Source organism: Pleurodeles waltl, chromosome 9 (assembly GCF_031143425.1).
Source record: "Pleurodeles waltl isolate 20211129_DDA chromosome 9, aPleWal1.hap1.20221129, whole genome shotgun sequence".
NCBI classification, from domain to species: Eukaryota; Metazoa; Chordata; class Amphibia; order Caudata; family Salamandridae; genus Pleurodeles; species Pleurodeles waltl.
Genome location: NC_090448.1, coordinates 974305951 through 974327845, shown reverse-complemented (window position 1 = coordinate 974327845; position 21895 = coordinate 974305951). Strand labels below are relative to the sequence as shown.

Here is a 21895-nt window from a genome sequence, read left to right as displayed (position 1 = left end):
TCTGTTCCCCATTGCCTGTGGAGGCTAAAGCTCTCTTCAGTCTGACCATATAGGTCTCCAGAACATTTCTGTATGATTATGTATGGGAACATAAAGAGCATGAACATAGTAAGGGTAAACAGGGACCTGTACAAAGTAATGGGTAAGGGTCAAGGGAGGTATCCAAAAGCAGGTGAGGGGAGGAATGGGCCAGTTCTCTTTATAGTTTGGTCCCTGGGCAGGAAGAGCTGGAAGATGTTCTACCCCCGGGAGATAACATGTTGTTTGAAGAATGGATTTTTTCCGTTGATTTCTGAAGTTTATGAGTAAAGGAGTGACCCTGAAGCTTGGAGTACTGCTGTTCCAGATCTTCAGCGCTTGGCTTGAAATGGATTGTCTTCTATTTGTTTTCTTAAAGCATGCCTTGATTTCAAGTCTTTGAATGTCATACCCGTGTTTGTTGTAAAGACTTCAGAGTGATGTTACAGACTTCTAAGAAATACAGCAGTATTTGCAGGAGATGCAGACCGACAGAAGTGAGGGTAAGAGTGATGCACTTATGCTTTTTCATATGTGGGATAAGTTGAAACATGGCACAAAGACGCCCTTGGTGATAACACGGAACAGTAAGGAACACAAGCTAATTTTGTGTTAACACCAGCTCCGGGTTGGGACCTTTATCCTGTAATCAAATTTGGTAAGGTATGGTTTCATTATGCACTTAAGTTCGAGCTGTTACTACCCTGAGTTTTTGTGAAAATGTTAGTTATGATGGAGAGTTTTTTAATTTATTTTTTATTGGGTTTCACATAAAAATAACAACAAATAGCTAAGCAACACAAATTAAACAGTTCACCGATGACCAATCGAACACTCAAAGTCATCTGTCGCCCAAGATACACCTGAAACAGGCTATTTTAACAGAGGTGATAGTCTGAAATATTTGCATGTAACTGTATAGGCCATTAACAATGGCGATAAAATCCCTGACAGTGGATAGTTTTTTAGGACGGAGGGGGGGGGGGGGGGGGGGGTTGAGGAACATGCACGCTGCCTTCACAATACAGAATCTCTACCCTATATATCTTGGGCAACCTCCAGGGTAGGACTACATGGCAGTCCAGCCGACTCTAGCGCGGTGCAGGAAATCAGCGTCACCTAAGTCCTAAGTGTTTTAGAAATGCCTGAAAGGGGTATGGGGGGAGAGAGAGACTATATTATATATATATGGCATGAATTTGGTGGCATTAGATCCCAGTAAAGCTTCAGCTGTTCCTGACAGTAAGCAGCATCTTTCAGCCAGTCTACCTTACGCGGGGTGCGGTCGTGACCCCAATACACAAATGCAGCTCCTCCGTATGGACGGAGGAACATTCCCCCCCTCCCCCCCAGCAACTGCTGCAAATCCTTTTAAAAGGAAAGGATAATAAACTCTTTATTATCCTTTCTGTGTAAAAGGGGCGGGCATTTGGGGGTGACGAGCCGAGGGGAGTGCTCTGTGCACTCCCCTCGGAGCCCATGCATGTTTGGCCCGCTGTCTTGGGCCGGCCAAACCTACTTGCGCTGTGGGGTCTCTCCAGCCCAGCAACACGGGTGCTGGGCTGGAGAGAGCCTACACAGGCTCCCAGTCTGCCTGGGAGCGCCCTGGCTGGGCGCTCCCAGCCAATACGCACACTTATTTTGAGCAGCGCCAGGATTAGCGCAGGGCAGGCTGTGAGCCTGTGCCTGCAGCAGCGACGGGAGAGGAGCGACATGGGAGCAGAGGTAAGTTTTTTAAAATTATTATTTAATTATTTTTTTCCCCGTGCCCCCCGTACCCCCGCCATGCGAGCCGCTCCTGCCAATACAATGCTATTCGCTAAAATTAGCAACATACTGACCAGTTTCCTAAAATCAGGCTGTAGGTTCTTGACATACCCAAGGAGTGCGAGCAGAGGAGTGCATGGAAGCACTAAAACCAGAATCACATCGAATACTTCTTGCCAAAATGCCTATATCCTAGTACAACTCCAAGCTGAGTGCAGAAAGTCTGCTTTAGTTGTCACGCACCTAGTGTAGGAAAGTACCATCTTGCCTGGCATGTTACCCCCATTTTTCACTGTATATATGTTGTTTTAGTTGTATGTGTCACTGGGACCCTGTTCACCAGGGCCCCAGTGCTCATAAGTGTGCCTGAATGTGTTACCTGTGTAGTGACTAACTGTCTCACTGAGGCTCTGCTAATCAGAACCTCAGTGGTTATGCTCTCTCATTTCTTTCTAAATTGGTCACTAGCCTGTTAGTGACAATTTTACCAATTTACATTGGCTTACTGGAACACCCTTATAATTCCCTAGTATATGGTACTGAGGTACCCAGGGTATTGGGGTTCCAGGAGATCCCTATGGGCTGCAGCATTTCTTTTGCCACCCATAGGGAGCTCTGACAATTCTTACACAGGCCTGCCACTGCAGCCTGAGTGAAATAACGTCCACGTTATTTCACAGCCATTTTTCACTGCACTTAAGTAACTTATAAGTCACCTATATGTCTAACCTTTACCTGGTAAAGGTTAGGTGCAAAGTTACTTAGTGTGAGGGCACCCTGGCACTAGCCAAGGTGCCCCCACATTGTTCAGAGCCAATTCCCTGAACTTTGTGAGTGCGGGGACACCATTACACGCGTGCACTACATATAGGTCAATACCTATATGTAGCTTCACAATGGTAACTCCGAATATGGCCATGTAACATGTCTAAGATCATGGAATTGCCCCCTCTATGCCATCCTGGCATTGTTGGCACAATTCGATGATCCCAGTGGTCTGTAGCACAGACCCTGGCACTGCCAAACTGCCTTTCCTGGGGTTTCACTGCAGCTGCTGCTACTGCCAACCCCTCAGACAGGTTTCTGCCCTCCTGGGGTCAAGCCAGGCTTGTCCCAGGATGGCAGAACAAAGGACTTCCTCTGAGAGAGGGTGTTACACCCTCTCCCTTTGGAAAATGGTGTGAAGGCAGGGGAGGGGTAGCCTCCCCCAGCCTCTGGAAATGCTTTCTTGGGCACAGATGTGCCCAATTCTGCATAAGCCAGTCTACACCGGTTCAGGGACCCCTTAGCCCCTGCTCTGGCGCGAAACTGGACAAAGGAAAGGGGAGTGACCACTCCCCTGACCTGCACCTCCCCTGGGAGGTGTCCAGAGCTCCTCCAGTGTGCTCCAGACCTCTGCCATCTTGGAAACAGAGGTGCTGCTGGCACACTGGACTGCTCTGAGTGGCCAGTGCCACCAGGTGACGTCAGAGACTCCTTGTGATAGGCTCCTTCAGGTGTTGCTAGCCTATCCTCTCTCCTAAGTAGCCAAACCCTCTTTTCTGGCTATTTAGGGTCTCTGTCTCTGGGGAAACTTTAGATAACGAATGCAAGAGCTCAGCCGAGTTCCTCTGCATCTCTCTCTTCACCTTCTGATAAGGAATCGACTGCTGACCGCGCTGGAAGCCTGCAAACCTGCAACAAAGTAGCTAAGACGACTACTGCAACTCTGTAACGCTGATCCTGCCGCCTTCTCGACTGTTTTCCTGTCTGTGCAAGCTGTGGGGGTAGTCTGCCTCCTCTCTGCACCAGAAGCTCCGAAGAAATCTCCCGTGGGTCGACGGAATCTTCCCCCTGCAACCGCAGGCACCAAAAAGCTGCATTACCGGTCCCTTGGGTCTCCTCTCAGCACGACGAGAGAGGTCCCTCGAATCCAGCAACTCTGTCCAAGTGGCCCCCACAGTCCAGTGACTCTTCAGTCCAAGTTTGGTGGAGGTAAGTCCTTGCCTCACCTCGCTAGACTGCATTGCTGGGAACCGCGACTTTTGCAGTTACTCCGGCCTCCGTGCACTTCCGGCGGAAATCCTTTGTGCACAGTCCAGCCTGGGTCCACGGCACTCTAACCTGCATTGCACGACTTTCTAAGTTGGTCTCCGGCGACGTGGGACTCCTTTGTGTAACTTCGGGTGAGCACCGTTTCACGCATCCTCGTAGTGCCTGTTTCTGGCACTTCTCCGGGTGCTACCTGCTGCTGAGAGGGCTCCTTGTCTTGCTCGACGTCCCCTCTCTCTCCTGGTCCAATTTGCGACCTCCTGGTCCCTCCAGGGCCACAGCAGCGTCCAAAAACGCTAACCGCACGATTTGCAGCTAGCAAGGCTTGTTGGCGTTCTTTCGGCGGGAAAACACTTCTGCACGACTTTCCACGGCGAGAGGGATCCGTCCACCAAAGGGGAAGTCTCTAGCCCTTTTCGTTCCTGCAGAAACCTCAGCTTCTTCTGTCCAGTAGAAGCTTCTTTGCACCCACAGCTGGCATTTCCTGGGCATATGCCCATCTCCGACTTGCTTGTGACTTTTGGACTTGGTCCCCTTGTTCCACAGGTACCCTAGATTGGAAATCCATCGTTGTTGCATTGTTGGTTTGTGTCTTTCCTGCATGATTCCTCTATCACGACTTCTTTGTCTTTTGGGGAGCTTTAGTGCACTTTGCACTCACTTTTCAGGGTCTTGGGGAGGGCTAATTTTCTAACTCTCACTATTTTCTAATAGTCCCAGCGACCCTCTACAAGGTCACATAGGTTTGGGGTCCATTTGTGGTTCGCATTCCACTTTTGGAGTATATGGTTTGTGTTGCCCCTATCCCTATGTGTCCCCATTGCATCCTATTGTAACTATACATTGTTTGCACTGTTTTCTTAGACTATACTGCATATTTTTGCTATTGTGTATATATATCTTGTGTATATTTCCTATCCTCTCACTGAGGGTACACTCTAAGATACTTTGGCATATTGTCATAAAAATAAAGTACCTTTATTTTTAGTATAACTGTGTATTGTGTTTTCTTATGATATTGTGCAAGTGACCCTTGTGATACTGTAGTAGCTTCACACGTCTCCTAGTTCAGCCTAAGCTGCTCTGCTAAGCTACCATTATCTATCAGCCTAAGCTGCTAGACACCCTATACACTAATAAGGGATAACTGGGCCTGGTGCAAGGTGCAAGTACCCCTTGGTACTCACTACAAGCCAGTCCAGCCTCCTACATTGGTTGTGCAGTGGTGGGATAAGTGCTTTGAGACTACTTACCACTCTTGTCATTGTACTTTTCATAAGAGAAAAATATACAAAACAAGGTCAGTGTATATACACATAGCCAAAAAGTTTTGCATTTCCTCTTTTCACTCTTTTCTAAGTGCTGAAAAGTACTTCTAAACTTTCAAAAAGGTTCTTAAAAGTTTAAAAAGTTTTTTTTCTATCTTTCTAAAAAGTTCTGAAAACTTTTTTTCTCTTTTTCTATCACTTTAACTCTCTCTAAAAATGTCTGGCACAGGCCAAAATGTTGATCTGTCCAAACTTGCATATGATCACCTTAGCTGGAAAGGAGCAAGGAGTCTCTGCATAGAGAGAGGTTTGAGTGTAGGGAAGAATCCTTCTTTGGAACTGTTAATTAACATGCTTAGAGAACAAGATAAGGCTATAGGCGCCCCATCTGTTGAAAAAGTACCTAATAGTTCCCAATCTGATTCAGGGACTCCCCCAGGAAAAGATTCAGGAAAGAAACTTCCTAGCCTGCCCATTACTAGACAGTCTAGCATAGTTGGTAATGATGATGAGCCACACCATACAAATAGTGTTGTCTCACATCATAGCAAAAGCATTTATTCTCACCATACTGGTAGTAATGTTTCTGTTAGCCAAGCTGTTAGGGTGGCTTCTGTAAGGGACAGGTCTCCTTCTGTTCATTCCCATCATACCTCTGTATCTAGGAATGTCCCTCCCACCAACCCTGATGACAGAATGTTAGAGAGGGAACTCAATAAGTTGAGGGTGGAACAAACCAGACTGAAGCTTAAAAAGCAACAGCTGGATTTGGATAGACAGTCTTTTGAACTAGAGAAGGAAAGACAGAAGTTGGGTTTAGAAACCCATGGTGGCAGCAGCAGTATTCCCCATAGTCATCCTGCAAAAGAGCATGATTCCAGGAATCTGCACAAGATAGTTCCCCCTTATAAGGAGGGGGATGACATTAACAAGTGGTTTGCTGCACTTGAGAGGGCCTGTGTTGTACAGGATGTCCCTCAAAGGCAGTGGGCTGCTATCCTATGGCTATCATTTAGTGGAAAAGGTAGGGATAGGCTCCTTACTGTGAACGAAAATGATGCTAATAATTTCCAAGTTCTTAAGAATGCACTCCTGGATGGTTATGGCTTAACCACTGAACAATACAGGATAAAGTTCAGAGAGACCAAAAAGGAGTCTTCACAAGACTGGGTTGATTTCATTGACCATTCAGTGAAGGCCTTGGAGGGGTGGTTACATGGCAGTAAAGTTACTGATTATGACAGCCTGTGTAACTTGATCCTGAGAGAGCATATTCTTAATAATTGTGTGTCTGATTTGTTGCACCAGTACTTGGTGGACTCTGATCTGACCTCTCCCCAAGAATTGGGAAAGAAGGCAGACAAGTGGGTCAGAACAAGAGTGAACAGAAAAGTTCATACAGGGGGTGACAAAGATGGCAACAAAAAGAAGGGTGGTAAGTCTTCTGACAAGGGTGGGGACAAATCTAAAAATTAGTCTTCATCAGGCCCACAAAAACACTCTGGTGGGGGTGGTGGGCCCAAATCCTCTTTTAATCAGAACAAGGAAAAGAAACCATGGTGCTATTTTTGTAAAGAAAAAGGCCATTGGGCAACAGATCTCAGTTATCCAAAGAAAAGCACCAAGCCTCCTACCACCACAACCCCTACTGCTACACCTAGTGTCCCTACTAATAGCAGTGGTGGTGGGAGCAAACCTACTAATAGCCAATCCAAGGGAGTAGCTGGGCTCACTATTGGTAACTTAGTTGGGGTTGGCCTTGTTAGGGAGGCCACAGAGGCTGTGTTAGTCTCTGAGGGGGCTATTGATTTAGCCACCTTAGTTGCTTGTCCCCTTAATATGGATAAGTACAAGCAGCTACCCCTAATAAATGGTGTTGAGGTTCAGGCCTACAGGGACACTGGTGCCAGTGTGACTATGGTCATAGAGAAACTGGTCCACCCTGAACAACACCTACTTGGTCACCAGTACCAAGTAACCGATGCTCACAACAACACACTTAGCCACCCCATGGCTGTTGTTAATCTCAACTGGGGGGGGGGGGGGGGGGTTTACTGGTCCAAAGAAAGTTGTGGTAGCTTCAGATTTACCTGTAGACTGTCTATTAGGGAATGATTTGGAGACATCAGCTTGGTCAGATGTGGAGTTGGAGGCCCATGCAGCAATGCTGGGCATCCCAGGGCATATTTTTGCTTTGACAAGGGCTCAGGCCAAAAAGCAAAAAAGGACAGGGAAGCTTGGATCCTGGAACAATGGACCAAGTGCTCCCTAAAGCTAGGGCTAGTAGAAGCAAACCACTTCCTACTATCCCTCCCTCTACAGTGGATTCAACTTCAGAGGAAGAAGAATTCCCTCCCTGTGCAGAACCTACACCAGAGGAGCTTGAAGCAGATACTGCTGAGCTTTTGGGTGAAGGGGGGCCTGCCAGAGAGGAGCTGAGTGTGGCACAGCAAACCTGTCCCACATTAGAGGGTCTAAGACAGCAAGCTGTCAAACAGGCTAATGGGGATGTCAGTGACTCTCACAGAGTTTACTGGGAGGACAACCTCTTGTACACTGAGCATAGGGATCCTAAACCTGGAGCTGCCAGGAGATTAGTGATTCCTCAGGAGTACAGAAAGTTCCTCCTAACTCTGGCACACGACATTCCCCTAGCTGGGCACCTGGGACAAATGAAAACTTGGGACAGGCTTGTTCCCTTGTTTCATTGGCCTAGGATGTCTGAGGACACAAAGGAGTTTTGTAAGTCCTGTGAAACCTGTCAAGCCAGTGGCAAGACAGGTGGCACCCCAAAGGCACCCCTTATTCCACTGCCTGTGGTTGGGGTTCCCTTTGAAAGGGTAGGGGTTGACATAGTTGGCCCCCTTGACCCTCCTACTGCTTCAGGCAATAGATTCATCTTGGTGGTAGTGGACCATGCCACAAGATATCCTGAAGCTATTCCTTTAAGGACCACTACAGCTCCTGCAGTGGCAAAGGCCCTCCTGGGAATATTTTCCAGGGTGGGCTTCCCAAAGGAAGTAGTATCAGACAGGGGAAGCAATTTCATGTCTGCATACTTAAAGGCCATGTGGAAGGAGTGTGGTGTAACTTATAAGTTCACAACACCCTATCATCCACAAACAAATGGACTGGTGGAGAGATTTAACAAAACTCTCAAAGGCATGATTATGGGTCTCCCTGAAAAACTCTGCAGGAGATGGGATATCCTTCTACCATGCCTCCCTTTTGCCTACAGGGAGGTACCCCAGAAAGGAGTGGGCTTTAGCCCCTTTGAACTTCTTTTTGGACACCCTGTTAGGGGTCCACTAACACTTGTAAAGGAGGGTTGGGAACAACCTTTAAAAGCTCCTAAGCAGGATATTGTGGATTATGTACTTGGCCTCAGATCAAGGATGGCTGAGTACATGAAAAAGGCCAGTAAAAACCTTCAGGCCAGCCAAGAGCTCCAGAAGCAATGGCATGATCAGAAGGCTGTTTTGGTTCAGTACCAACCAGGGCAGAAAGTGTGGGTCTTGGAGCCTGTGGCCCTAAGAGCACTCCAAGATAAAAGGAGTGGTCCCCACACAATTGTTGAGAAAAAGGGTGAAGTCACCTATTTGGTTGACTTAGGCACTGCAAGGCGTCCCCTTAGGGTGCTCCATGTAAACCGCCTAAAACCCTACTATGACAGGGCTGATCTCACCCTGATCATGGCAACTGATGAGGGACAGGAAGAAGACAGTGATCCTCTACCTGATCTCTTCTCTTCCACAGAACAAGATGCTCTTGTGGAAGGTGTAGTTTTGGCTGATTGTCTTACTGCTGAGCAGAAAGATAATTGCATAAATCTTCTAGATCAATTCTCTGAACTCTTCTCTACTGTGCCAGGTACCACTTCTTGGTGTGAGCACACTATAGATACTGGAGACAGCTTGCCTGTCAAAAGTAAGATCTATAGGCAGCCTGACCATGTCAGGGACTGCATAAAGCAAGAGGTCCAGAAAATGTTGGAACTAGGAGTGGTTGAGCACTCTGACAGTCCATGGGCTTCTCCTGTGGTACTTGTACCAAAACCCCATTCCAAAGATGGAAAGAAGGAAATGCGGTTTTGTGTAGACTATAGAGGTCTCAACTTTGTAACCAAAACTGATGCTCACCCTATACCCAGGGCAGATGAGCTCATAGATACACTGGCATCTGCCAAGTATCTAAGCACTTTTGACTTGACTGCAGGGTATTGGCAGATCAAATTGTCAGAAGATGCTAAACCTAAAACAGCATTTTCAACCATTGGAGGACATTACCAGTTTACTGTAATGCCTTTTGGATTGAAGAATGCACCTGCCACTTTTCAGAGGTTGGTGAATACAGTCATGCAAGGGCTGGAAGCTTTCAGTGCAGCATATTTGGACGATATAGCTGTCTTTAGCTCCAGCTGGGATGATCACCTGGTCCACGTATGGAAAGTTTTGGAGGCCCTGCAAAAGGCAGGCCTCACTATCAAGGCTTCAAAGTGCCAGATAGGGCAGGGTAAGGTGGTTTATCTGGGACACCTTGTTGGTGGGGAACAGATTGCACCACTACAGGGGAAAATCCAAACAATTATTGATTGGGTTCCCCCTACTACACAGACTCAGGTGAGAGCCTTCCTAGGCCTCACTGGGTATTACAGGAGGTTCATTAAGAACTATGGCTCCATTGCAGCCCCTCTTAATGACCTCACTTCCAAAAAGATGCCTAAAAAGGTATTATGGACAGCAAACTGTCAGAAAGCTTTTGAGGAGCTGAAGCAGGCCATGTGCTCTGCACCTGTCCTGAAAAGCCCTTGTTACTCTAAAAAAGTCTATGTCCAGACTGATGCATCTGAATTAGGAGTAGGGGCAGTCCTATCACAACTTAATTCTGAGGGCCAGGATCAACCTGTTGCTTTTATTAGTAGGAGGTTGACCCCTAGAGAAAAGCGTTTGTCTGCCATTGAGAGGGAGGCCTTTGCTGTGGTCTGGGCTCTGAAGAAGTTGAGGCCATACTTGTTTGGCACTCACTTCATTGTTCAGACAGACCACAAACCTCTACTTTGGCTAAAACAAATGAAAGGTGAAAATCCTAAATTGTTGAGGTGGTCCATATCCCTACAGGGAATGGACTATACAGTGGAACATAGACCTGGGAGTAGCCACTCCAATGCAGATGGACTCTCCAGATATTTCCACTTAGACAATGAAGACTCATCAGGTCATGGCTAGTCTTATTGTCCTTCGTTTGGGGGGGGGGGGGTTGTGTAGGAAAGTACCATCTTGCCTGGCATGTTACCCCCATTTTTCACTGTATATATGTTGTTTTAGTTGTATGTGTCACTGGGACCCTGTTCACCAGGGCCCCAGTGCTCATAAGTGTGCCTGAATGTGTTACCTGTGTAGTGACTAACTGTCTCACTGAGGCTCTGCTAATCAGAACCTCAGTGGTTATGCTCTCTCATTTCTTTCTAAATTGTCACTAACAGGCTAGTGACCAATTTTACCAATTTACATTGGCTTACTGGAACACCCTTATAATTCCCTAGTATATGGTACTGAGGTACCCAGGGTATTGGGGTTCCAGGAGATCCCTATGGGCTGCAGCATTTCTTTTGCCACCCATAGGGAGCTCTGACAATTCTTACACAGGCCTGCCACTGCAGCCTGAGTGAAATAACATCCATGTTATTTCACAGCCATTTTTCACTGCACTTAAGTAACTTATAAGTCACCTATATGTCTAACCTTTACCTGGTAAAGGTTAGGTGCAAAGTTACTTAGTGTGAGGGCACCCTGGCACTAGCCAAGGTGCCCCCACATTGTTCAGAGCCAATTCCCTGAACTTTGTGAGTGCGGGGACACCATTACACGCGTGCACTACATATAGGTCAATACCTATATGTAGCTTCACAATGGTAACTCCGAATATGGCCATGTAACATGTCTAAGATCATGGAATTGCCCCCTCTATGCCATCCTGGCATTGTTGGCACAATTCGATGATCCCAGTGGTCTGTAGCACAGACCCTGGCACTGCCAAACTGCCTTTCCTGGGGTTTCACTGCAGCTGCTGCTGCTGCCAACCCCTCAGACAGGTTTCTGCCCTCCTGGGGTCAAGCCAGGCTTGTCCCAGGATGGCAGAACAAAGGACTTCCTCTGAGAGAGGGTGTTACACCCTCTCCCTTTGGAAAATGGTGTGAAGGCAGGGGAGGGGTAGCTCCCCCAGCCTCTGGAAATGCTTTCTTGGGCACAGATGTGCCCAATTCTGCATAAGCCAGTCTACACCGGTTCAGGGACCCCTTAGCCCCTGCTCTGGCGCGAAACTGGACAAAGGAAAGGGGAGTGACCACTCCCCTGACCTGCACCTCCCCTGGGAGGTGTCCAGAGCTCCTCCAGTGTGCTCCAGACCTCTGCCATCTTGGAAACAGAGGTGCTGCTGGCACACTGGACTGCTCTGAGTGGCCAGTGCCACCAGGTGACGTCAGAGACTCCTTGTGATAGGCTCCTTCAGGTGTTGCTAGCCTATCCTCGCTCCTAAGTAGCCAAACCCTCTTTTCTGGCTATTTAGGGTCTCTGTCTCTGGGGAAACTTTAGATAACGAATGCAAGAGCTCAGCCGAGTTCCTCTGCATCTCTCTCTTCACCTTCTGATAAGGAATCGACTGCTGACCGCGCTGGAAGCCTGCAAACCTGCAACAAAGTAGCTAAGACGACTACTGCAACTCTGTAACGCTGATCCTGCCGCCTTCTCGACTGTTTTCCTGTCTGTGCATGCTGTGGGGGTAGTCTGCCTCCTCTCTGCACCAGAAGCTCCGAAGAAATCTCCCGTGGGTCGACGGAATCTTCCCCCTGCAACCGCAGGCACCAAAAAGCTGCATTACCGGTCCCTTGGGTCTCCTCTCAGCACGACGAGCGAGGTCTCTCGAATCCAGCAACTCTGTCCAAGTGGCCCCCACAGTCCAGGGACTCTTCAGTCCAAGTTTGGTGGAGGTAAGTTCTTGCCTCACCTCGCTAGACTGCATTGCTGGGAACCGCGACTTTTGCAGCTACTCGGGCCTCCGTGCACTTCCGGCGGAAATCCTTTGTGCACAGTCCAGCCTGGGTCCACGGCACTCTAACCTGCATTGCACGACTTTCTAAGTTGGTCTCCGGCGACGTGGGACTCCTTTGTGTAACTTCGGGTGAGCACCGTTTCACGCATCCTCGTAGTGCCTGTTTCTGGCACTTCTCCGGGTGCTACCTGCTGCTGAGAGGGCTCCTTGTCTCGGTCGATGTCCCCTCTCTCTCCTGGTCCAATTTGCGACCTCCTGGTCCCTCCAGGGCCACAGCAGCGTCCAAAAACACTAACCGCACGATTTGCAGCTAGCAAGGCTTGTTGGCGTTCTTTCGGCGGGAAAACACTTCTGCACGACTCTCCACGGCGAGAGGGATCCGTCCACCAAAGGGGAAGTCTCTAGCCCTTTTCGTTCCTGCAGAAACCTCAGCTTCTTCTGTCCAGTAGAAGCTTCTTTGCACCCACAGCTGGCATTTCCTGGGCATATGCCCATCTCCGACTTGCTTGTGACTTTTGGACTTGGTCCCCTTGTTCCACAGGTACCCTAGATTGGAAATCAATCGTTGTTGCATTGTTGGTTTGTGTCTTTCCTGCATTATTCCTCTATCACGACTTCTTTGTCTTTTGGGGAACTTTAGTGCACTTTGCACTCACTTTTCAGGGTCTTGGGGAGGGCTAATTTTCTAACTCTCACTATTTTCTAATAGTCCCAGCGACCCTCTACAAGGTCACATAGGTTTGGGGTCCATTCGTGGTTCGCATTCCACTTGGAGTATATGGTTTGTGTTGCCCCTATCCCTATGTGTCCCCATTGCATCCTATTGTAACTATACATTGTTTGCACTGTTTTCTAAGACTATACTGCATATTTTTGCTATTGTGTATATATATCTTGTGTATATTTCCTATCCTCTCACTGAGGGTACACTCTAAGATACTTTGGCATATTGTCATAAAAATAAAGTACCTTTATTTTTAGTATAACTGTGTATTGTGTTTTCTTATGATATTGTGCAAGTGACCCTTGTGGTACTGTAGTAGCTTCACACGTCTCCTAGTTCAGCCTAAGCTGCTCTGCTAAGCTACCATTATCTATCAGCCTAAGCTGCTAGACACCCTATACACTAATAAGGGATAACTGAGCCTGGTGCAAGGTGCAAGTACCCCTTGGTACTCACTACAAGCCAGTCCAGCCTCCTACACCTAGGGAATGCCGAGTCTGCGCGCAATCCCATATGGCTGAGCCACTGAGGGGTACAGTATAAGCGATTTATAAACTTTAAATGAATTAAAGGCAGCCTATAATTGGGAAAAGGTCTTGCATATGCTCACAGCAGTATTTCCAGAACTCGTCGGACAGGGGCATATCTAAATCGTGTTCCCAGTGCGCTCTAGCGTTTGGTCCAGTAGAGGGAGCAGTACTCTGCATAGTTGCATATAAGCGAATAATGAACCTCCTGGGAGTTGGGGCGGTGTATAGTAGCACCAAGGTCTGAAATAGACGTGTTGGGGAGGGAAAGTCGCTGTACCATGCATATACTGCCGCTCTGAACTGAAAATAGGTCAAATAGTATAGTGCAGTGTTGTAGGGTTCGCGGCGAGTTGTCATGGGGGCCACAAATTGACCATCCATGTACAAGGAGCCCTTAGTGGTCAACTCCATGTTGCAAAGGAGCGTGCGTACATTACCCTCCCCCGTAACCGGCAACCCAGGTTGGTCAAGTAGCAGCATAGAAGGTGCATACAAAGTAGAAGCGCCCGTGCAGTGAAATAGCATCTGTAAAGCAAGGGTTGTCCACGCTACAATGTTTATGCCCAAGCGCGGCCGACGTGGGGAGAGACATAATGCCCTAGAAAGTGTGCGCGACCATATGAAATCCTGCTCATGGGCCGTGTACCGTAGATATCTGATAGGATGGATCCAGAAGTGGGCAGTATGCCTGGGCGCAGCTGTAATATAGCTCCAAGTGCCAGTTCCAATGGCTGGGTTAGCATTTCCCATGAAATTCTGGGATGCCTACCCTCCTGTACCAGTGATACTAATATCGAACAAAGTCTCCTCTTAAACCAGGATTTGAGAGGCATGGGGATCTTGATGAATAAATATAAGAATTTGTCCCTTAAACGAGAGTGGGGGAGGACAGTGCCAGGTTTCGATCTTATCCTCCAGACAGGAGATCGCCCTGCCAGTTTTCGGTCCAAATATAATTCACATCTCTGTGCAACCAGATTCTCAAGTATCAACCTGGCTCAGTTGTCCAACGTAGTGGATAAGCCAAGGTGTGTGGAGTCATAGCGTCTGACAATGGAAAGATAATGGATTTATCCCAATTTATTGCAACACCTAAGAGTAGAACGAACCATGCAAATTCTTCTATAATGGGGTCCTGGTGAATAGGTCGGTCTCGCACATACAAGGTGACATCATTAGCGTACATTGACACTAAAATAGGACGCTGGCGATACGCCAATCCCAGATTATGATGATGATGATGATGTCGCAAGCACGCACCCGCAAACAGCAGTGGCGAAAGGGGACATCCTTGCCAGATGACCCTGGATATCGGGAAAGATTCTCAACCTAGCAGTTGGTTAGAGTAAAGGAGCTGGATCAATTGAATAAATCTGGGGCTTTGGCCCAACTGGTCAAAAGTTGCGAATAAGTAGGGCCTCGCAAGAGAATCAAATGCCTTTGTGGCATCTAAGAAAACAAACATTTGCAATGCACTAGGGTCTCGCATTTGTCGGAGTTACAGCTGTTCACAGCTGTAAACTCCCAATCGGATTTTTCTTGCATTAAAAAAAAAAAAAAAAAAAAAAAAAAAAAAAAACACAGCACGATCGCGCTGCTACAGTTCACACTTAATAATACCTATCGGCAAAAGTGCTATTATGAACGTAACCGGCAAAAGTGCAATTAACTGTGTAACAAGATCGATAGTATGCGAAGTGCTCGACTTCTGCCAAGTGAGATCGCGCTGCGAAAATAGAGAAAATGTAGTCCACAAACCCAGCGAGCCTCGCATGTTTTCTGTACTTGGTTGCTGCGCTCGAGGAGGGCTAACCACCGGAAAAGGCATGACGTGTGCGTGCCTTCCACTAATCAAAAGAAGCGGATTCTAACAGGCAAGCCAACTTGCCAATGAAAGACACCGACGTGACGTCGACGGGGCTCCAAGCCCTTTTCTAATACCTAAAGCATCTCGCTAGAGATACACGTGCACGATCGCATGCGACGCAGGCTCGACCCTAAAAATCACTGCAGCTTGACTCTTAGGATCCACCATCTGGGCCACTGCAAAAAAGGTGCGTAAACTATACATGGTAGAGTAGCCAGGCATGAACCCCGACTGGTCTGTGAGCACAATGGTATGGAGCAGAAGCTGCAGTCTAGATGCAATCAACTTTGCCAAAATCTTGTTGCCTACATTTATCAACGACAGCAGTCTATAGGAATCACAAAGACCAGGATCCTTCCCAGGCTTCAACACAGTGACTATGAATGCCTTGAAAAGTGAAGGAGTAAGTGTGCCTCCCTCTAGGGACTCGGCAAATATATTTAACAATTGCGGCGCCAACAGCTCCACATAATTCCTTATAAAAGGCTGCTGTAAGACCATCAAGTCCCGGCACCTTATCGCTTTGTAGACCGCGTATGACATCATCCTCAGAGAAAGGGGATTCCAAGCATTGCCTGTGCATGCCCTCCAGCCAGAGCAGGCTGATCGTGTCAAAATACTCAGTGTACTGCTCGGGGTCTGGTACATTCAGCAAGGAGTACAAAGATGTGTAAAAGTCCTTCATAACTCTCTGCACTGCTACCATCCCCGCGCACCGCATCCCCCTTTCATCCCTGAGTTCAGCAAAGTAGTCACCTGCTCAGGGTTTCCTCAAGATCGCGCCGAGCATCCTTCCAGCGTGTTCTCCGTTGCCTCCTTTCCCAAAAACCAAACTTCACAATGTGCTGCTTCATCGTACTGTGTCATCTTGTCCTTGGGCTTCGCTAGGAGGGCACCATCCAAGGACTCTTAATAGCATCACTCCAAGGAAGCAAGCTGACCCTCCAGATCAGCCAGCTCCCGACATAACACCCGGAGCACGTCATGTTGTTTGGCAAGGCATACTCCACCACCAGAGCACACCGCTGCAAGACACTGATCACTTGTTATGGGCAAAATATTTCACAATAGCCTCCTGCACCTTCGCTCTAAATACCTGGTCAGGCAGAGCACCTGCAGGGAGGCACGAGGTGAAGGCACATCTAACACTCCAAGAAATCTGCAGCTCAAGAAACACCGGAGAGTGGTATGATGATGTTTGCGGCAGAAGCTTAACCTCTGCCGCCCAGCGCTCCTCCTCTCTAGTGCCAAGCAACAGGTCAATACAGGACCAACTGTTGTGCACCATATTAATACAGGTGCCTTCCATAAGCATACCACGTTTGGCTCACCAAATATCAACCAGGGCATGCTCCATCATTATATCATTCAAAACCTTTGTAGCACACGGATTTTGGGACTGTGCGCAGCTGCCACGGTCCACAGCTGGATTAAGTGTCACGTAAAAAATCACCCCCACCATAACAGAGTCCCAGAGCCGAGCATACCCGCCAAGCGCCAAACTCCTGCAAAAAAAACTCCGGATCATCCACGCTGGGGTCATATACCGATAGCAGTTGAAATGGACGATCGTAAAGCACACCAGTGAGCATCACACAGCATCTGTTTGGGTCACAAATCATCTTCCCCCGTGCGCTACGGAAGTCCCCTACGAATATTATTTTGTCATGCCACAAGCATAACTGGAGTACACCGCAATAGGACACTCCCCCCATCCAACCTGCGACCTAGATTCTGCAGCTAAATGGACTTCCTGCAGCATACAGACATCTATAGCATGTCGGCATATCAGGCGCATTTTGAGCATGTCATTCAGCCCCCTTATATTCCAAGACAGACATCTTAACGTTAAACTATCTCCTTGAGGCTTCATGCAGCATCACGGATGCCATGTAGAAATTACACTCATCCTATGGAGGCGCCCAGTTTGTCTGAGTGGGGGGAGGAGTCACACCACCCGCGTCGGCCCCCCAAATGGACCAGACAACCTACACCCACCCAAGCCATCCCCAAAAACAACCCCAAACTCCATGGGTGTAACCATATCCATGGACTCATCCTTAGGGGCACTGGAGAGGCCATCGGTCCCCTTCCCAATTAAGGGATGGGTGGACAGGAGAAACACAAGTGGAAAAAGAGCAAACATGGAGCAATCTATGCTGTGAATCATGTTGTTCAACTCCCTAGGCCAGGGTTCAACCAGCAGCTCAATACTCCTTCAGCACATGTTGTACTCAGTTGTTATCACTCAGGCAGCACCCCCGTCCCACTTTAGGGCAGACAAGCCAGATTTCTTAGGGACAGTTTTTACAAATTTCACAGCTTGTTTCGGATCTGTTAATAAAATACAGCTTTCCCTTGAGCTGGATTCTCAGTTGTGCTGGGTAGATTAAGGAATATGTAGCTGCTGTTCGAGCGCTACACCAGTAGAAAAGCCCTTCACGCCACCTGGACGCCAGGGGTGTAGTCTCGGAAGATGTAGAGCGTGTGGTTATTGTAGATAACTGGTCTGCGCTCACGGGCCAGACCAAGCACTGTATCTTGATCCCTATAGTTCAGCAAGCACACTATAATGGGTTGGGCAGGGGTTTCCGGTGGAGGCCTCGGGCCGAGGATCTAGGAGCTTGATCAACCACTAGCAGCGGGGAAAGAGCACTGGGGAAAAGCGACGTTAACATGTTTTCCACATAATCCTCTATACGTCCCATTTCTGTCGATTCAGGGACACCTAGAATGCGGAGATTCATCCACCTTGAACGGGTCTCAAGGTCCTCATTCATGATGGAGAGTCACTGGTAAAGAATTCAAGAGAGCTTGTGCCTGTGAAGAGAGTGTGTGTGACTTATTTGACCTTCATGTTGGAAAGCAAGTCCTGGATCTGAGCTTGTTTGATAAAAATAATTCATTATTAATGGAAAGTCAGTGACAAAGTGCCAAACCAAAGAAAGTAGGTACCCAAGTGCATAAAAAAAAACTCTTGGTCATTACCGAACAGCTATGTGTGTAGGATTAGACATGTTCAAGAGTTTCGACCCTGTGGAAATTCATAGGATATTTCATCACAGTATGCCAATAGCCTGGCATGGCTCATACCTTGCAGGCTGATAAGGTTCCGTTGCTCTGCAGCACGTCCTCCCCAGTTACAGCTAGTTTCTCTGGCACATTCTGATGTTTCCCAGCATCTTCTGCAGAATTCAGCGGTGACACAATTTGTGACCTCTCAGAGAAAAAGATATCACTCACACTTTGAAAGAGAGGCATCACAAAACAAATCAACATTATTTGGACAACATAAAATCTATTTGTTTTTGATGTCTCTGCTTATTTATACTTGTTACTCTCCCTTCGATATCTTGTTAGGTAGAGCACGCATGTGCAATACCCTAACAAAGTAGTGGATAATGCTACAGGCCACAGTGCAAGAGCTTCAGTTTTGATAATCTTGGCTTGAACCAGACGGCTCTACACTGCACCCAACTTTGGCGGAGAGAAGAGAAATGCTGGTAAAGCTTTGACAGAATAACAAAATAAGATCCACTTTCGAGGGTATGCATGGAGCAGACCCCAGTGCAGCCAAGTTCATCATTTTTATGTCATTTACCAATGTCATCAGGGAGCTGTAATGCACTGGCTACAGTCCTGGATAAAGCAAATAATAGCACAGCAAAGATACCCTCTGACCAGAGTATGGCTCTGACGAATGCCCTTGGAATAGAAGACAGACCTCGTATGCAGTGGAGACAGCCAGTACCCTATTAGATGCATTGGGTTGGGTCTTGGAAGAAGAATCAGTACAACTGTGGCATGCAGCAATAAGCATGTACAAGTCTAGCTTGACAGGACATTCCTCGAAGGGATCACTACAGTGCATATCTGATTCAGAAAGAAAGGAAATCTTAATGAAAGTACTCTACAAAAGAAACAGAGGGTGCCCTACGGTGGGTTGGTGACATTGAGATGATGGGGAAAAAGATCTGGAAGTCATTTTTTCTTAACCGGGGGAGAAATAACTCCAGAAGGCATACACATTAAAGTATACAATAAATTTAGTTTTAACAACTTAAGCCATGAGCAGCAAGAATTGTCCCTTGTAGTCCGTTCACTGAATGCTACCCCTGCGACACATACCCCTCAGTCAAAGCTTCTTGTGTGGATTCCGAAACGGAGAGTGTTGCCATGTGTACTACAGGCTCGGAGTCACTGCAGGGACCTGCATCATCTACAAACAATGATGATAAAACAAACATACATTAGGAAAATATACGGCAAATATTACACAGTCCAACAATAAGGAGTAGTATTGTTGAAAGGCTTTGGAATAAAAACGGTTACATCTTAGCCTAGCAAAGGCTCCCTTGACTATGTGGTCTTAACCAAATGCATGGTGAAGGCTTGAAATAAAACATCAGGTCCAAGCACCAGTCTTTGATCTCTGATGCATCAAATATAAGATGTGTAGAAGAGGGAGAGAGATGGGATGAGGCATCCATGGCCAATCTTAAACCAGAAGGACCAATCATCTCTACTGAGAAAACAGGAAGCGGGTGTTGCTAAGCCTAATATTCTGGAGGACTTCTTCTATTAGGGAGGGTCCTTGAGGGTACTGTATACTCATATCAGCCTTCCAATCAAACTAAGAAATAGTTCATGTGTTTTTGGTGTGATAAGAGAGTTTAATCAACACTTAAAGAATGCAACTATTTTTCCCTAGCCAGCAGATTTTAAAGGAAGGGGTGAAGGCGTTTATTCTTGTTGTTAGGATGGGTAAAAATGTATATAGTTGCCATACACATAAAACGCGCTACATGGTAATTCCCTTCCATCAAGTCAGTGCCTCTGATTCGGATAGTCTGTGAAGGCAAAGCACTACGAGGTCCTCATAACTCAAATTAAATATGTTTGGATTTTCAAGCTGTTCCACAAAGGAGCTAATTTTACGTTTTGTACTTTACCATACCAGAAAATGAGTACTTCGGCATGCCATTCTAGTTTCTTGCTGGGAAAACGAAGTAAAACTGTTGGCATGCACGTACAAAATACACATTCTCTGCACTACAAAGTTAAAAGAGTAACTGCTAGAGTTTTTAGCATGGGAGATAACAAAAAAAAAAAAACTGAAAGAAACTAGGAATCCCCCCCCATCCTCCAATGTCACCCAGAATTAGCCCAACCCCTCACTGGCTTGAACCCAGAGACAGCAAACCAGTTCACCTGTTCCCCTGGCTGTAAGATGCACACCTATAGCATCCTCGCCTGACTACATTAGGCACTACTGTCCGCCCACTTCTTGGCTGCTTATGGCACACACTGTGTGAATACAAACGCTGGCTGAACAAAGCATTCCTGTCCGCACCCCAACATCCCAGGAGCATTGAAAGGGAACCTCACACACAGCAGCAGCAGTCTGGCCCATCAGCCAGAAAAGCTGATGGTAGTATTACCCAGAAAAGGAAGTATGTACATATTCTGCCCCTTCAGAACTGCTCTGGATCTCAATCCATGAAGGAGCAGACTGACAATGAATACGCACGATTATTTTTTTTCTCCTGTCATCAGCGCACAGAACAAAGAAAATGACCAGAGATTAACTATGGGAAACATAGGACAGAGGTCCAGACTTTCCCAAGCCATGCAGAGAACGTTTTCTCTCTCACCTCCACCATAATGGACAGTGCGGCCTTCTAATAGGAATGACATACATGGAATCCTAAAATATATCATGAATTACCACCACTGTGCATAAAAAATATCCACAATAGGGCACAAATTGTACTGTGGATGCAGAAAATGAGAGGAATTACCACCACTGTGCCAGAGTCAGGAACCATTATGTAATCTTTCTAGCTATCTTCATCGTCTGCTTCTTTCCCATCCCTGTGGTTGTCTCGATCTCTTTCGCTTGTGCTCCCCATGTTGCTCTCTAAGCGCCCTCCCAGTAATGCTTTTTCTCACCCCCATGTTGCTCTCCCACATGTGCCCCCATGTTGGTCTGTTGTGTGAGCGCAAACCCCTGTGTTGCTCCCTCATGTGTACAGTGTTGCAGTCTTGTGCACCCATATTCTTCTCTGCCCTGCGTGTTGCTTCTCTCCCATCCATGTTGCTCCCCCCACCCATGTCCTCTGTGTTGCTTCCCCCACCCGTGCCCTTCATGTTGGGCCCCTCCACCTGTGCCGTTCATGTTGCTTAACCCACCTATGCCCTTTGTGTTGCTTGCTTCCCCCATCAGACATTGCGTGTGCTTCCCCCATTTGAGCCCACTGTATTGCTTTCCTCCCACTAGCACCATCCGTGTTGCTCTCCCACCACCCATTTTTGGCAAAAAAAAATTAATAACAAAAAATGATTCTGAACTATCTTTAAAAAAAAGAAATATATATATTTTTTTTAATCAATCTTGGATCGGTAAGTAATAAGAAAAAATGGGGCCCACTTCATTTTGTAGGTGTACACCTAGACCACTTCTCTTGTCCCATTTCCTACCATATCTGTATTTCTCTGCGTACGTCTGTCTCTCACACAAGCACACACCATTCATGGCCTCTATTTCTCTCCTTGATACTACTCACCGTCTCTCGCTCTTTTTTAGTACCTCTGTTGATCTCGATTTCTCCCTCTGCCCTTCACTGTAACTTCTCTCAACTCT

At 47.2% G+C, this 21895-nt stretch overlaps 1 protein-coding gene across 1 annotated transcript in view; it reads right to left on the bottom strand.

The window, feature by feature from the left end:
• Positions 1-21895, bottom strand: part of TMED8 (transmembrane p24 trafficking protein family member 8) — an 84383-nt gene that overhangs the window by 41340 nt on the left and 21148 nt on the right. Inside the window, exons 3-4 of the mRNA XM_069207652.1 lie at positions 19381-19471; positions 18346-18469 (exon numbers count right to left, since the gene is read on the bottom strand). Coding sequence (XP_069063753.1) covers positions 18346-18469; positions 19381-19471 — 215 coding nt within the window. The remainder of the gene's footprint in view (positions 1-18345; positions 18470-19380; positions 19472-21895) is intronic.